This window comes from Vespa crabro, chromosome 5, assembly GCF_910589235.1.
Source record: "Vespa crabro chromosome 5, iyVesCrab1.2, whole genome shotgun sequence".
Lineage (NCBI taxonomy): Eukaryota > Metazoa > Arthropoda > Insecta > Hymenoptera > Vespidae > Vespa > Vespa crabro.
Genome location: NC_060959.1, coordinates 7,359,217 through 7,377,540, shown reverse-complemented (window position 1 = coordinate 7,377,540; position 18,324 = coordinate 7,359,217). Strand labels below are relative to the sequence as shown.

General features: G+C 29.5%; 3 protein-coding genes across 4 annotated transcripts; all 3 read right to left on the bottom strand.

Annotated features, from left to right (window-relative positions):
• Nucleotides 1–761: 761 nt before the first annotated feature.
• LOC124424107 lies at nucleotides 762–3,339 on the bottom strand. Of its 2 annotated transcripts, none has more exons than XM_046962679.1 (5): nucleotides 3,197–3,339; nucleotides 2,755–2,946; nucleotides 2,052–2,417; nucleotides 1,430–1,541; nucleotides 762–1,287 (listed from the first exon to the last, which is right to left on the bottom strand). In XM_046962679.1, the coding sequence occupies exons 1-5, from the start codon at nucleotides 3,282–3,284 to the stop codon at nucleotides 1,191–1,193; spliced, it is 855 nt and encodes a 284-aa protein (XP_046818635.1). In that variant the 5' UTR covers nucleotides 3,285–3,339; the 3' UTR covers nucleotides 762–1,190. The 2 variants fall into 2 exon arrangements, with proteins under 2 accessions (XP_046818635.1, XP_046818636.1); XM_046962680.1 differs by having other exon boundaries at nucleotides 2,082–2,417.
• A 5,645-nt stretch (nucleotides 3,340–8,984) lies between these two features.
• LOC124424311 lies at nucleotides 8,985–13,060 on the bottom strand. The gene is made up of 4 exons (XM_046963182.1): nucleotides 12,847–13,060; nucleotides 11,029–11,293; nucleotides 10,360–10,700; nucleotides 8,985–10,266 (listed from the first exon to the last, which is right to left on the bottom strand). The coding sequence occupies exons 1-4, from the start codon at nucleotides 12,911–12,913 to the stop codon at nucleotides 9,674–9,676; spliced, it is 1,266 nt and encodes a 421-aa protein (XP_046819138.1). The 5' UTR covers nucleotides 12,914–13,060; the 3' UTR covers nucleotides 8,985–9,673.
• Nucleotides 13,061–14,485: 1,425 nt separating this feature from the next.
• LOC124424177 lies at nucleotides 14,486–16,253 on the bottom strand. The gene is made up of 3 exons (XM_046962858.1): nucleotides 16,033–16,253; nucleotides 15,361–15,615; nucleotides 14,486–15,129 (listed from the first exon to the last, which is right to left on the bottom strand). The coding sequence occupies exons 1-3, from the start codon at nucleotides 16,112–16,114 to the stop codon at nucleotides 14,663–14,665; spliced, it is 804 nt and encodes a 267-aa protein (XP_046818814.1). The 5' UTR covers nucleotides 16,115–16,253; the 3' UTR covers nucleotides 14,486–14,662.
• Between the last annotated feature and the right edge of the window lie 2,071 nt (nucleotides 16,254–18,324).

Sequence of the window (18,324 nt, the reverse complement as noted above, 5' to 3'; positions counted from 1 at the left end):
TTTTTGGTATAATACGAAAAGGATGATTTAAAAAAAAAAATTCTATAGTTATGATTATATAAAATATTTCTATGTTTCCTTGGGAAATATTTCAAAGTATTTTTTTAAATGTCTTAAAAGATTTTCGTTGTTATTTTTAAAATGATCAAACTTTTTCATAGGCACACGTCATCGTAACCACCCATGAATATATTCTTTTTATTTCTTTTCTTTTCTTCTATTTTTATTCGTCGAAAATTTTTGAAAAAAAATTCAAATCATATGATACGAATGATTCTGAAAATAATCCGAGATCTTGACGACAGCGTTGATGACGTCTATGTTTTCGTCGGAAATTTTTATCATTTTCAGAAATTCATTTTGCCGACGATCATATATATATATATATTCCGACTTGTGGTTAGGTAGTAACGTTTAATACGGCCTTATACAAATTACATTGTGGCATTTATTAGAACGATGTAACTTCATTCTGCTTCATGAGTAGAGCCAATTAAGTCACTGTTCATTATTCTAGGAAATTCTAGATATATATGCGTAATAACGCGAGGAACATAATTAATCTAAACCTGTTTATCTGTTTCTTCCCTGTGCCGATCATTCTTTTTATTTTTTTTTTTTTTGCAAAAATATTTCATCCTCTTCTCGCGCTATCGACAATTACAAATATTTTATTAATACAAAAGAAAAGCTAAGAGTAATTTACGTCGATAATACTTAAAAAGAAAGGACAATCAAATTATAAATAAATAAAATCAAAATTCATTTTCACTTCGTTATACGTCAATACAACAATTACACTTTTTTTATAATTCATCCGAAAAACCAATTTCCAATCACATGATTTGTATAGGTGCAAATATCGCGTTGCATTCATATTTTCTTTGAACCATGCGATCAAGTCTAGTCAACTTGTCATTATCTACTTAATTTTAATTACATTTACAGTATATAGCGGATAATTAACAGGTTACGCTATTTTTTTCTTTCTCTCTACCATTAGAAATAACCTAGTTAACAAATTGTGATTAATGTTAGGCAGTTTTTCGAGGTTAATTTAATAATTCTTTTTTTTTTCTTCTTCTTCTTCTTCGTCTTCTTTCTTTTCTTTCGTCAATAATATTGAACAAAAGAAAATATCTAATTTCCTTGAAGATTCATTTTAGCGAGTGGATTATTCAAAAAATTAATCACCAATTTCCAGCACTGGCTTGAGCACTCGCATGTGCCCATGCACCACCACCACCACCGCCACCTCCGCCACCACCACCACCACCACCACCGCGTCTAAATAAATAGAAAAATAATATGTCATTAGTATTATGCCGTCCAACGGCTAATAATAAATCGATTGAAATTTTGTAAAAAAAAAAAAAAAAGAAAAAAAAATAAATACAATAAAATAAAAAAAAAAATAAAGGACATATACCCTTGACACGGATCGCACACCGGCTGAGGTGGAGGATGATACTGAGGTCTCTGTGGTTGTTGTTGAACCGCAACAGGTACTACATATACCGGTATAACACCAATCGTTTGTCCTGGAGAAAAAGGATAATAATTAATTATATAAGACAAAATATGAAGGACTATTTAGTCTATTATTGACCAGGATGTTTTTTCTTTTTTATTTGTTTGTTTTTTTTCGTGATAATCATATTTCCTCAAGTTAGATCGATTCGTTCGAATCGTACTTGTAATTATTTATAATTATTATAAAAATTATCCAGCTAGAATAAATAGCTACGTTATATTCGATTAATTAATAATATAATTAATTGCACTCGGATTGCTTCTATTTTAATGTATTTGAAACGTAATATTTATGAAAAATTCATAAAATCACGTTATTAAGGAAATTCCATTTTCTTATATTCGCATTGGATACTTATTTTACCAATACCTTTTTCAAATCATTATTACATACATTCTAGAAACGTCTACTAATAAGCTTTGTGTCTTGCCGTGCCGCTAATTTCTACTTACTTGTGTGTATGTGTTTGAAAACTAGCGTGCTCTATCATAGGCAATTATTATATCAGTAAAGTTACCTCCGTATGGATCGTAATATTGATAACTACCTCCACCTCCACCTCCACCGTAACCTCCACCGCCACCTCTGCCACCTCCACCTCCACCTCCGTGACACTTATGACAGGCCATCCTTCTCGTTCTATATTTCTTAGATTTTGATAATTTTTCCGTTGATGAATTGTCTGCCGTTGATTCCAAAATATCCTTTACGTTATCTATCTCTTTGTCCGCTATTTCTGTTCTGAGAACACTCGTTTCACCACTCTCATCGATTTTATCCATTTTGAATCCATGTTTCTCCATGTACTTTGCCATCTCGTCGAGATCGACAGGTTTCTCATCTTCTCCCTCCTCTACAACTAGGAATATCGTTGCTAAGGGACCTATAAGATATCATCCCTTTTTATCATTCATGACTGTATAAATATTCATCAAGATTAATAATCAATGTGATTAATGAATATCGTTTGCAAATTTATCTTTTTCCTCGGATAATTTTTCTAATTAATTAGATATGACTTTAAATGTAATATCGAAAAATATCGGAAATCATATAATATATTATTTTACTTACATATATTTAATACGTATGAATTTTCAATAATATAAAACGTAGATGTTTGTATATGTGTGTGTATACATATAAAATATCTATAGAATATATCTTGTGTTGAATCTTTCCACAAAAAAAAAAAGAAAAAAAAAAAAAATATAACTCACCTATTATATCAGGCATTTTTTCTATGAGACTATTATCGAGCACTTCTTCCGATGCTTCGCCCGAATGATTTCGTACAGCGTAAAGATTTATAATAAACAATGTAATATTCTTATCGTCGTCATCTTTTATCATAGGAGGTACAAGATCCAATGACAAAGTTGAATTTTCTTCATCATTATTGGCGATAATTTCTACGGAAAAACAAGTTATTAATTGTATACATTTTTTTTTTTTATATTATCAAGACAATTGACAATATAATTTATATGACACAGAAAGAACAAAAAATTTATTGTGAAGAAATGATTGTGAGCGTCATATACCGTCACCTTCTTTAAATAAGAATGAATAAAAATGTTACATGAGTATGAAATTGTCTTGTGATATTAAACGAAAGAAAAAAAAAATTTTTTTTATTTAAAATCTAAAGAATAAACTCACTCGAATCATCAAGCGCAGGTAATCCAGAAATGATTGTAGTAGTTGCCAATAAGAGAAAACCAAGAACGTTCCAGATAAGAGTAGCCATCGTAGGATTATCAGAAATCCGAAGATGTACTGCAACGCGATCTTTTGATGTTGCCGCTTTTATAGGCATCGATCCTTACACGAGAAAGATCTACACAAGGTATTATGTAATTCAATACGTGAGTTACGAGAAGTCCACCACTCCATCGTACTCCGTTATCTTTCCATTCGACTATTCGCATTTTTTACATTCTACGTTTCAGATTTTCCATGAGAATTTTATGATCTATTTTTATCATATTATGACGACCAAATTACGGATTTTTGATCAGAACGTATATAGTTTCTTGCTTATTAAATTCAAATGTATGAAATTATTCTTTTTTTTATCCACTTTGAGGATGTTTTGAGAAAAGGATAAAATTTTTATTATACGTCTTTATATGTATATAGGCATCTCAAATCCATATGCATATAAATGGATTATTTATATCTATTGGATGATCAAGTACATGTGCATATAAATTGATTATTTGCCGTGATATAACGTAAAAGAATTTTCATAAAAAAAAAAAAAACAAAAAAAAAATTGATTGAATACTATTTTTAAGAATACCATCGTATTGTTTTCATTTTGAACAAAAATGAAAGAAATATCATGATCCATTTTTTTTTTTTTTTTTTATTATAATACCCGATAGATTATTTATTTCCGATCAAAACATTCATAATTTCTTGGTTATCAGAATCAATGGCGTAAAATAAACAATTTTTTTTAATATCACCGCGAGGATATTACGAGCAAAGGACGAAATCGCAATTACACGTCTTCGTATGAATACGTCTCTATATATAAATTCATCTATATATAGATCGATTATTTGTCGTGAAAATTTTTATAAAAAAAATTGAAAATACGAGCATATCATGTTGTTTTAATACGTAATAAAAATTGATATTGCATCTGAAATATTTAAATAAATAATTAAATTGTTCGAATATATTTAACGTTAATTCAAATTAATAATATCGAATTTGTTTCCATAATTTATATAACAATCATATATTATAATTGATATAATAAGTTATTTTCTGTCTGTCAATATTAAATATAAACATTTTTAAATAAGTCATTAAAAATTATATATGAATTTACGTAATTATCATACGTGATTTTCTTAAATTATGATATTTATTATTGAAAACAACAATGAAGCGTTAATCGTTTTCTTCAAGAGAAAAAAGGTAAGAAAAAGGAAAAAAGAAAGAGAAGAAGAAGAAGAAGAAGAAGAAGAAGAAGAAAAAAAAAAGAAAAGAAAAATGAACAGATCGATTCTGCGCCATCGAAGCGATAAATAATTTACGTTGGTGCATCGAAAATAAGTTAAATGACTTCCGGGAACATGCATTAAGATTAAATAACGATAGGTGTTCTTAGCTTGCGCGCACAAAAGTATTTACGTCCGATGTTCCAGCATCATCTTTCGCCGTTATTCGATAACGAGTTTCATTGTTATCATCAGCATCTTATTTTTCTTCGTCACTGAAGAGACGTCATCTCTTGTGCGAAGTACTCAAGGCGTCCCTTAATTGCGCTCTTGAGACTTTTAAATCATCGTCCATGGATGAAAAGAAAAAAATTTCTTTCCATTTTCCTTTTCTCTTCTTTTTTCTTCTTCTTCCTTTATATCATTTTACCCGTACAAGATGATTATAAAAAAATTACTTATAACTTTTGCAATCAACTTGAATATGTAGAAATATGATAAGGTAAAAAAAAAAAAAAGAGAAAAAAAAAGAAAAAAGAAAAGAATGAAAAACAAAGAGAATTGATCATGCTACATGATATGTTTAAAAGTTCACACCCATTTACATTTACATGTATGCCTATGTATACATTTGATTCTTCATATTGATATTTCATTATTGCTCAATGTTAATTTCTCGCATTTCTTCCGATACAATTCGAAGACATCGTATTAATTTAATTAAGATAAGTAATTACTTTTTATTTACACCATCGATCATTTACTTCAACCTATTAAAGAAAAACATTGCATATACTCTTAGATGGCTTGATGGTGCATCTATGCCGCATTGAACATCGACCTCTCATCTCGGCCTTGACCTTACAACGGTTAAACGACGACTCCTGCTGGCTTCTCTCTCTCTCTCTCTCTTTCTTTCTCCTTCCTTCCGTTTATTTTAAACGAGTCTTACAAGGCATTAACCACGAAACGAATTTGCAATTCGTTCGCATGAATTTTGTTACAATGAGATTTAAAGTTGTAAAGTGCGTTGAGATGAGAACCGTGCATTATCAAGATGATTTACGGAGTGAATAAAAATATAAAGAAATTTTTCTTTCATATCTCATCGATTTGAGACAGTTAAGGTATTATTTAATCTTTCGTATAAATTGAAATTTCGTTTAGAAAGTTATTTATTTGTTTATTTCTTTTTTCTTTTTCTTTTTTTCTTCTTTTTCTTTCTTTTTAACGAATCCGTTATTAAAAATTGCATATTTTTATAGACGTATTAATATCTTATAATATACAAATTTTATTTATATTTAAATAAAAATTATCTGTGTTATTTGCAAATTATTATTTCGCGTTGTAACAAAGAACTAACGTATAGAATAAAAGTATCAATGATAGGGGAAAAAGGACAAAAGAAAAAATGAAATACGAATAATAACGACACACGATAATTTCTTCGCAGTGAAAGGTAGAATCGAAGAAAGGACGTAAGAAAGAAAGATGGCATCCTTACGTAATCCATATTATCAGTATCATTTTTTTTCATATCTTTATATTACAATAATACTTTCATTATCTTTCAGATAATATCAGATAATATCTTTCATAATATTTGATGGAATCCTTGAAAGATTATTTTTCTTAAATAATAATCATTAATTATAAATAAAAATAAACGAATGGATTAGATAATCGTATAAATTATTTACTAATCTTTATTTATATTTTCATGAACGATATATCATTAATTTCGTGTCTCAATTAATCAATATTTCGATAAACGTTTTATGAATCGTCCTGTAGATCGAAGAACAGTACGTCCCCTTGTTTTCAAGAGCAAGGAGACCAAGTCTACAAGCAAATAAGACTTGCGTATGGATGCAGTTAAATGCGTTTCATAGCCAGCAGCACGCCTTGCATTTTCGCGATCTCTCTTGTGAGACGGATGGCGAAAGGATCGACGATTATATGTACTTTTTCTTTTATCTTTTTCCTTTTTTTATTCTACTCTACTGCACGTATCTGTTCTTTCACCGATGATTATCTTAACGATGTGAGCTATATTTAGATTAAACTTTGTAGAGCATATTTCTAAAGTTATCATACTTCGAGATAATATATGCAACTTGCAAAGATAGATAGATTTCATCTTTTCCTTTCGCTTTTAACATCTTCCTTTCGTCTTTCGAGTTCTTTTTCTTTCTTTCTTCTTTTTTTTTTCTTTTTTCTTTTGTTTTTCCCCCATGTAAATTCAAGTTAATTGGATCGTTTCCCAAGAAAATCATAGGCCCTATTAATACATACTTATCTCGTGGCTTCATTAAAGATCTTCGTAAAATTTAAATCCTTACTACTTATTTACCACTTATTTACTACTTATTTTTAAGATGTACGTATTAAGCGTACTTACACATACGTAATTTTTTCCCTTCTTTTTTTTTTTTTTTATAGATATTATACATACGCATTTATATACACACATGCATTTTACATTTATATCGATTTGATTTATTTAATCTATATAAAGTTCATTTTATTAGAATAAAGGTACAAGAATATATATATTTATTTATGTGTACAAATATATAAAATTTCGATGCTTTTTCTTTTTTCTTTTTATTTTTCTTTTTTTATTATTTTTTTTTTTTTTTGTAGAGAAAACAATCAATTTAATTATCAATTTATACGAGACATTAAATTTGCAGCGCGATCCTAAAATCATTTCTACGTAGAACTGAATTACATTTCTTCGAAACCATTTGCGCAATATTCTTACTTGGAATAAAACTCTGATATCATTGGCTAGTTCCTTTTGAGATTTAAAAGCAATGCCGATGACAATAACGATCGTAACCTCGTCTTTTCATCCTTCTCTCTCTCTCCCTCTCTCTCTCTCTCTCTCTCTCTCTCTATCTATCTATCTATCTATTTATCTATCCATCTATCTTTTTCTTACTACGAAGAACAGGGACGTTAATCCAGCTTATCCTTGACCATTGGCGGCTCAGGTCAGATGAAAGGATAATAATCCTCCGAAGGATCGTCCTCGTCGAATGATGTATATATGAGGAAGGGCGAATGGATAACCAATCGTTGATTTTTTCCTTTTTTTCTTTTTCTTTTCCTTTCCGTTTTTTTTTTTCATATTTTTCTTTGTTTTTTTTCTCTCCTTTTTTTTTTTGTAATTTAAAAAAAATTTTTTTCTCAATTTTTTTTCTCGAGAGCTCATTAGTCACAATCATTTTGCATTCTCTAGTCCATATATGCGTTTTCATAAACGACGTTTCTTCTCATTATCTACCAATCATCGATTCGTTTCATCGTGGAAGCAACAAGAGAAACTATATCGTCTATGAACATGAGATATACTATCCGTCGAACGGGTAGCACGTCGGTCGAGATCATTAACGTGCTTATTTAATGGCTACGCGTATGATAGCTATAAAAGTCATCGAGTCAATAATTCAAACCTTCGAACGTGATCGTGAAAGAGGCTTATCCTCTTCTTCCTCCTATCTTTTTTCTTTTTTCTTTTTTCTTTTTTCTTTTTTCTTTTTTTTCCTTGCAATAATTTTTTTTTCTTTCGTCTTTTTATTCAAATTAATTAAAATTTAATATACAATCTTTTTAATATACAATATATTTATTTTTTCCGTTTATGATTTAATTTATTTGGATTTAAGAAACATATTTATTAGAAATTAACTGATATATGACTTTTCGATATTTTCTAAAAGAAAACACACACACACACACACACTCTTCTTCTCTCTTTCTCTCTCTCTCTCTCTCTTTCTCTCTCTCTCTTTCTCTCTTTCTCTCTCTCTCTCTTTCTCTTTCTCTCTGTTATTATAGAGCATCCGGAAGATTAATTCCATAGTGCGTCATAATTGATCGGGGATTTTCAGAATCCAAGCTGGCTTTCAATTAGTCACTAGCTCTTCCCCTACTAAAACATTGCAAATTAATCGAGAGAAAAATTCATGGATACTGATTACCGTGAGTGTAGTGATCACGTTTCATGCAATCAGTTTTTAGTCTCTCCCTCTCTCTCTCTTTCTCTTTTTCTCTCCTTCTTTCTCTCTCTCTTTCATTATTTCTCGCTCGCCTGATCTTCGATCATTTGTTGCACGTACGAGTCTTACACGTATAATGTCTGTAACGTTCCAATAATAATTATAGATCGTCTAATAATACAAATAATAAGCCCGACTGTACTTCTCCTTGTAACATAATTGCAGACTTACCTTGTCCCTTTGGATTTTTTGTTATTATTATTATTATTATTATTATTTTTTTTTTTTTTTTAATACTACTACTACTAATACTATTACTATTGTTGCTATTGTATCATCGAACGGTATACTAGGAGATTATTTTCAATATTTTTTTTTCATTTTTCTTATAAGTAGATTAAATAAATAGATTGCATTAATGAGTATTGACTTAAATAAGAATCGAACACAAATTTTTGTATAGATAAAGTAGATTTCTTTGTATATGATATTTTATCTTATTTATTTATTTATCTTTTTCTTATGCAATGTAATCTCTATTTTGTTTTATCATATCTCGATAAATGTACCAACAGATGTTAAAGAAGAAATCGTTGTTACCGTCAGTTCATAATAGCGTGAACGATATTATCATTCGTAGATAATCTTTTATTATCGATATATCATATTTAAAAGATGGAGCTAAAAATTTATGTTTTATGAATCTCATTGATCGTGCACTTTGACCTTCACCCATTTAAACGCCGGAACTGACGCATCTGGCAGTGATGTGAATGAGAAAATAAATAAATGTTTTTGCATAGTCGGCGCATTGTTAATCGTTGATTTATGAAAATTTTTTTCTTTTCTTGTCAGTAAAAATACGTTCTTTGATTCGCAGAATCAAAATCGTTTTCGACAGATATCGTCATATTTTTAATTAAAGAACGTTTCATGCGATGGAAAACGACGTCACGATAAATAATCCCTGTAGAGAGATTTATGAGAAAATCAATTATTGATTCTCTGTATCTCTCAACGTGGATCAATTTCTCGGAATGAGTCCTGGAGTAAGGATAACGTTGAGAAGGAAGTAATCGGCGGATCGTTAATCATTGATCGAATACCTACGATCGGGAGTCAAATGGATGAGCTATAATTAAAACATAGTCAATAGATCAAGAGGAGTGAAATTACGAAATATCTAATAAATCTGATACTGTATCCGTGATGTCTGACACGATACTTTCAACGAAATCCTTTCTTTCTATTTGACGTTTGCCGTCGAACGTTTGTTTGCTCCTAACAAATTCTCGCGGTATACTTTGAACATTAGTTTGTCCTGGAAATTTGACAAAGTCGACAGATGGACCGTTTTGTCTCATGGAATTGACATTAGCAAAGCCACCTTCGTTTCGTCCATAGGGATTCCGATGGACCGAAGTAGCTTGTCCTTGAGTATAAACTCCGAAGTTCGATGAGGCACTGGAATCAGCTGAGGGTACGGTGATGTGTAAACCTCCAGTTGACTGTCCTTGACCCTGCAACCACGAGTTAGGAATTGACGGATATCCTTGAGCGTACTCGTGCTTCGAATGTGGCCTCCACTGATGTCCTTGAAAGTTGACTTCTCCGTTAGGATGCCACTCGTTCACTTGAAGCTGTGGTCTATTATTTTGCCAGCGTTGATTGTAATTACCTAATGTCAACGTTATCGGTCGTTTTTGTTCAATGGTAATTGGTGGGTCTTTAATGGTTACTGTAGGTCTATTAGAGATAGGATGGCCTGTTGATAAATAATATTAGTTAATGAATACGATTAATGTTATGTTCAACAGGTTTATGCATTTAGTAAATGATGAAAATATTAATATCATACCGGGGAAATCATGATTAGGTCCGATGTTGGTCCAGACCGGTTTTCTTGGTCCCTGTGGTTGTCCTATTATCAGACCATCAGAGAGAACATGCACATTGCTACCGGATGATGCTGAAGAATGCACGGAACCGATCGATGCCTGCGAACCAGAACTTGCCTGACCGTTTTGTGCGTTTGCTTGCGAGGAAGTACTCGCTTGACCAATACTGAATGAATTGCTATTGGCATTTGACTGCCCACCGAAAACAGGATGATTTACATTGAATGAATTAGCGTTAGACGCAGAAATTCCTGTTAATCCTGCGGCAAATGACGAGGATTGACTAGCGGATAGCGAAGATCTAAAAAAAAAAAAAAAAGAAAAAAAAGAAAAAAAAAAGAAAAAGAAAAAAAAAGGAACAATTAACCACAATTTTTTTTCTTCTCAATTTTCAATTAACCATTCATCCTGAACATACGATATTTATATCATCGTTTTACGATTTCATAAATTTAAAATAATATAAAAACGTTGCAATCGAAACGTAACGCAATCTCTTCGATTCAATTCGATATATTATAAAAATCATTTTTAATCATGATAAATGATTATTGTAAGATATAAATTGTTCTATACAAGTATAAAACTATATTTCTCTCTTATTTCTGTTAGTTTGTAGAAACGCGTACCCAGTATTCCCAAAGGAATTGGCTTCAGCTTTAGAGAAGCTAGAACTCTGAGATACACTGATACCCCCGAGGGCTGCTCCCAATTGCAAAGCCTCTCTATTGTCCTGGGCACCGTTTAGGCTGAAGCTTGCACTGAATGGAAGAAATCGTGCCTCTGCTCTTCCATTTATCGTCTCCGGCTTTTTCCTGGTAACCTGCTCCGGTGTCAGTTCCGGTGGTGTGTTCCATCGTTTCTCGTGTTCATCGTTGAAATGCACGCGATCGTCTGCGAGTATGAATGAAAAAAAGGGAAAAAGAAAGAAAGAAGAAGAAGAGATAGAGAAAGAGAAAGAGAGAGAAAGAGAGAGAGAGAGAGAGAGAGAAAAAGACAGAACAAAAGAAAAAGCGGAACAAAGAGAAGAAGAAGAAGAAGAAGAAAACACATTTCCTTCGTGACACGCAAAAAAAGGGGAAATTGTTCGAAAGAGAACGAACGTGCTAAACCTTTTATAACTTTCCACTTCTTTTTTCATCTCACGTCGAACACGTTGAAAAATTTAGTCTCTTTGGTTTGTTCACTTTTTCTCTTTCTCTCTCTCTCTCTCTCTCTCTCTCTCTCTCTCTCTTTCTCTTTCTCTTTCTCTGTTCGTTTATTTCGAGTTAACGAGAAGAAAACTAAGTACAGCACGTACAGAAAGCTCAGCGAGTTTTCTATTGGATTCGGATTTTATATCCGTGCGTGTATATATGTCTATATACTTTTTAAATGATGTTTCAAATGAATTGAAATATTTTTTATTTCTTTTTTTTTTTTTTATATGTTTCTTATAGTATTTGAAAATATTGACTATTGTTAAAGGTACTAATGTATTAGGAAAAAAATAGAATTAAATTAAATTATTTCGTTATAAAGTGAGAATAAAGATTTTAAATAAATAAAGAAATTTTAGATAAATACAGAACGAAGTTATTATTGATTAGCTTGTTTGTTTTGTTTATTTTAATATTTCAGGTTTTATAATATATTAACATTTTAGTTAATTGTCATATTTACAAATTAATTTATCAAGGTAAAAAGAAAAAGGAGAAAGAGAGAAGATTTGCATCTATCGTCAGGTATCTTAGATTTCAAGGACTTTTAATTCGTCATCATCAATTTATTTAGGCCACACCAAATTCAGGTCACTATCTCTTTTATTATTTTTGTAAATAATAATTTTATATTTTTATAATGAGAGTATATATAATTATACTGTGATTAAGAAAATATATGTAAATATGTAAAAAAAAATTCAAGTTATGTGCGTATATATATATATATATATATATATATATATATATACTTTTTCTGTATGCATTACGATATAATCGATACTATTACTTCATATGACGTTCACTTTCCAATATACACTGCATTGATTCGTACGACTTTTAAAATCGTCCCAATTGCATATTGAATTTTTTTTTTTTATAATCATTTAAATAACACTTATGTCACCAGCTCGAATAATTTTTTTTACGAGCCACTGGATTTTTCTCGAAAATAAATAAATAAATTTTTTCAAAGATGTAGCACAAATTTCATTTCAAACACGACATCCACATTTCACTATTAACGTTATATCCGATGTTTCACGTGAAAAACAATTTTCTATATGACGTTAAATCGAAAGTTACAACGATTTTCACTATTTCTCGAAGAAACTCACTGTCGTAGAAAACCACATTTTCTTTGTTTTTTTCTTTTTTTTTTTATTTACATTGGAAAAGAATAAAATTCGTCGTAATCGATAATAAAAGAAGATTTTTCGAATGATCCTCGGAGATGTCATTTCTTACCTGCTCTCATGAGCACGAAGAAGATAGAAGAAAAAATGAGGAATAGGCACTTAACGCACGTAGCCATGTCTAAAAACGTTCTGAGTTCTCGGTGACTGTGCTCTACCCTTTTTCAATGTATACGCGTGACCTTAAAAATCACATTAAAATTCTAGTCGTATCTGTCCGTGTAATATCTTTTTCTTTATTTCTTATTTCTTTCTTTTTATTCTTCATAAACGTTCGTGGTCATCGAACGGACATATCGATTTTCATCGAATTCATATTAACGACGGCATAATTTCATAAGTTAAGATAGTCTTCCGTATAAAATAACCGTACATTTATTTTTCCCTTAATAAGGAATAAAGGTATTTCATTTTTCTTATTATTCCTTAACGAGATGGATACGGAACGTCGTTTGAATACGATGTGTGTGACGTTAATGGCCTTGAGGAATCCCAGAAGATTGCTTGTGACTAGGCTGTCAAAGTATACGAGACTTGTGCAATAATTCTACGGTTTCGTCGATAGAATCGATAAAAACACGTTCGGATATAAACATACATGCATAATAGTACGAGAAAATAGTTGATAGAGAAAGAGAAAGGAAGAGATAGAAAAAGAGAGAGAGAATTATTTCTATTACATGGATGTTGTCATTTCTGTGAGATAGATTAGAAATGAATCAAAGAATTACACAAAGATCGATTGAAACATATGTACTATATATATATATATATATATATATATATATATATATATATATATGCATTCATTTATGAACATTATGAAACTTTAATTATTACAAATATGCACGTATACTAACCTGTATATTATGTGTACATATTTATATCAGTTGAATTCACATAAGATTGAATATATGAATATCTTCGATTTATTTTAAACGATTGAGAAATATTTCAACGAAGCATATATTTAATTCAATAAATATATATCGGCTGATATACATAGTACTTGATTATTTTTCTATACAAAAGTAATAAAGTAAATCAAGGCAGATTTAAAACATTGTAAATTTTTCTTTTTTTTTTTTATATCGTTGATCATTGTGAATAAAACTTAAATCTTATTAAAAAAGTAATCACTACTTTCGTTTTATCGTCTAGACTTCTAAATGATTCATCCGGATATATATGTAATATATCTATGTATATAAAGTTTATATATATATAAATAGTTATCAACATGGTGATTAATATTTTTATATGTGATAATATAAAATTGCAATGAAGGTATGTGTACGTGAAATTTCGATAATATTTTCTTTCTTCTTCTTGTTTTTTTTTCTTTTTTTTTTTTTTATTTTTCTTTTCAATATTTAAGGAATACACTAATGATAATAATTATTGCAGAAAAAAGAACCTATAAGAATATTTATATATAATTTTATATGTTATATAAAAATATTATATTGTTTGATTGAAGTTTAAAAGAAATAAATTTTCGTAACAATACAAAATAATTCTTTTTATCGAATAATATTTTGTATCATAAAACATTATTTGACTCGAAATTATCTTAAAGACTTCGTGCTTGATTAATCATCATTTCGAATGAATACACGATAACAATGAAAAGATTAATGCATACCAAAGCATATTTTTTCTCATGTGTTTTAATAATTTGAAATTTTTCGTGCTTTCGTTCCTTCGTTTGTTTCGCTTTCTTTTTTCTGTTTTTTTTTTATTTTTTTAATTTTTTTTTTTTACACAAAATTAAAGTCGATCACTGTCAACGTATACATGATTTTTTACGAGTTATTATTTCATACTGATTTAACATTTATGTAACTATTAAACAATTTATTTTGTGCCTACACATAAATAGGAAACGAAGAAGATTCAGGAAAATTTATGTCAAATATAGAATTGTTTTGATCAATCAAATCGATCGATATTTTGTTGGTTCTAGTTTTAGGATTTACGATAATATTTTCATCGTTTCCAGTTGTTTGAGTTTGATTTTCTAATGAAATCGATGGTATTTCATTTTCCTCGATTGTCTCAAAGGTGATCGTTTCTGAAGCAGGTGTCGTAGACACGAACATGTTACTGTTTGCTGATGGAAAAACTACTTCCGTAGATTCTTCAGCGATTGTTTCGTCGAACGTGCTGATAGTTATTATGGGGACAGATTCTATTTCTATACTTTTTCTTGTGGTCGTTTTTATCTCGCTGCTTGGAAAACTAGTCGTTGCTTTTATCTCATTAATTGTCGAAAAACTTTCTTTATTTTCATTCGATTGTTCCTGTGATGTTTGATCCTTTATAGCCAATAAATCTGTCATATAACATATAAATAATGAACGTTAAAAGTTTTTCATTTTGTTTCTTAATTATTTATCGTTACGAACATGGCGATTTAATTTACTCTATCTTTTTTCTTTTTTTATCTTTTTTAAATTCGAAATTTTTTTTTTATAATCGTATAATTTGTAAGTTTCTACTTAACAATTAGTTCGAATTTAAATTGAAATTTTATGATTTTATTTAACGAAATTTTAAATCTCACCATCGCCCAATTTCTTCAAAAGCGTTAAAATTTCTTTCTGTGTCTTTTCCAATTTATCGAGCCTCTCATTTGTGTCGGGTATGTCCTCATCATCGTCATCAGTGTCGTCATTGTCCTTGAAAATATAACTTATGGACGGAAAGTAAGGAAACTTCCAAGAACGTTGAAAGTCTGATAATTCCTCCGAATTTGGTCCAAGAAAATATATGCTTCGTTGAACTCTAGTTAGATCTTTTTTATTATCGATAGGATTACCTGTACAATGAAAAGAAAAAAAATTAAAAAAAAAAATAATTTCAATCCATATCACTCTCTAAAGATAATTTTTTTTCTTTTTTCTTTTCGAAGAAATCAATAAGCTTTGCAGTAAGAAACTCGTTTAATTAAAAAAAAAAAACATGCGAAGTCGAAAGTTCGAGTTGTTTGTTAAATGATAATAAGCATTGAGTGAGTCACGATCAGCATATGTATCTTTCAATTATTCATATTAATTACGTTTATATTGTACTACGTGAAAACGTAAAAGCTTTCGTGATTCATTAGATTTGCAAAGAAGAAGAAAATAAAAAGGAAAAAAAAAGAAAGAGAAAAAAAAGGAAGAAGAAGAAAGAAAATATCAATGAAAAAAATCGTACGTATCCTTATCCGACTGGTTTAAAGAATAAAACTTACATTCGATACTTTGCAATTGCAGGACTATCAAAATCACAAAAATGGCGTTGATGCTGTATGACATATTGATTATTTTTATCATTTTTACACGTATTCCTTTTGAAAAATAATCTCTTGACACTAGAAAATTTCAAACGCTACTGACGAATTTGCGATGGTTCCTTCGTCTTTTATATCTATTGGGAAACTTAGAACTAATAGCAAAGGGAAAGCATTAACTTAATGACCCATCCTATTTATCTTATCTATTTCTAAAAGTATATTAAGCTCTTTGTATCTTCCTACCTGGATCGTTGAAATTTTTAAAGAGGTCAACGAAAATTTGTTAAAGAAGTCGAGGGAAATTGTTTTTGTATTTTATTGAGACTTAAACTAATAAAAAAAAAAAAAAAAAAAAAAAAAAAGAAAAAAAACGTCTTAAAAATAATATTATATTTAACAAAAAGGAAATTTTCATAATTTTATACGTAAGGAAAAAATAATATTACATTTAACAAAGGGGAAATTTTCTAATCTTGTACTACGTAAGGAATTTAGATATCAAAAGAATTATAAAATTAGAGTCTCCTCGTTCGTCATAGTTTTATAAATATCTACTTTTTAATCAGACGAACAATGAAAAAATTCAAAATAATTTCTTAACAATTTAATTAGATGAGGCATTAGGAAAAATGCTATTACCGACACGTACAGAGTTAATATACGGTTTATTCGTTAGGATTGAAGTCGATCTTGATTAGACGGACTCAAAGTAAACGTAGTTAATTTCTAATAATCCTTGATATATATCATTACATTTATGATAAATGTTTAATAAATTTTGTTGAGTCTATTTATATATTAATTTTTAATTGATCATCTTGTTGAAATATCGTTAAAATGATATTAACCAATATATTTTAAGTTACCTTGACAATGAACTTTATCAATTGATTTATCAAGGAAAAAGTGATTTTTAATAATGGAAATGAAATTGTTATTCATGGTAATGAATTATTACGTACGCGATAAACTACTTTCGCCAGTGTGGGTATTTCCCAGTATTATAATGATCAATAGCGTCAGCCACGTTCGTATCAAATAATAATAACAAACGTCGATGTTGTTATAGGATCTTTGTTGACGATTTATTCAAACTTTTGTTTGTCTTTGATGTTAAGTGGAAAACTTTGGAGATGATGGCCTAATATCATTGGGTATGAGTTGATTCTTTGAAAAAAAAAAAAATTACGATTGAAACAAATATTATCGAATTTTCGAGACTTTCCGATAAAATCGAGGATATTCGATTGACAAAGATTCAAACGTTCCAAAGTAAAAAAAAAAAAAAAGAAAAAGAAAAAAAAACAAATTCGTGATATGTATATATATATATATTTTTACACGTGCATTCAACATCTGTACAAACATCGATAATATTGCAATAAAGAAACAGCGACATGATTTACGTATGATACGTCTTCTTTCGTCGATTTTTCTTTAGCACTCATCGCTGCAATTATTCTCGCGCGTATCGATCAGAATATTTTCACTTTTGTTTCGTTTGGTTCTTCTGAAAATGGCAAATGTACCGAATGACTAATATTTTAATGTAGTTTGATTGCTCTGATAATACTGGATAAACCAATATATGGTACATCTATCGGGGTTTTTTTTCTTTTTTTATTCAGAATTTTTTAGAAAATAATTTACTTTATTATTTTTTATCTTTTTGTTATATCATTTACTTTTATCACGCAAAAGATTTTTAATATAAACGGACAATGAATAAATATACGAAAATTATAATAATTTACATATATTTATATATTTATATATATATATATATATATATATATTATATTTTCAATTTATTCAATTTTTTATATACAAGTAAATTATTCGAATGTATGTTTAAAATAATGTATATACGTTTTAGATAGTTATCGTTCGAAATGATGAAACTGCATAGGAATAATTGGAAAGTTCTCCCTATGATATTCATAGCTCTTAAATAACATGATTCTCTTTGTCCTTCATTTTGATGATAAAATTCTAACGATTTACTGCAAAAGATTCTTCGCAGTTTATAAAGCTAGGTACCAATTTTATAGCTGCTACCCATTAATCGATGAACCATACATATTATGTCTAATTATTATTTGATCTTTCGATCGATCGAGTAGATCGACAAATATTCTTTTTCCTTACGATGTACAATTCTTCGAGGGGTGCGAGAAACGTTATTCTTCGTTTCTCGACGATCGATTATCAACGTAACAGGATATGCCAGACTGGTCACGATCCGGTTGC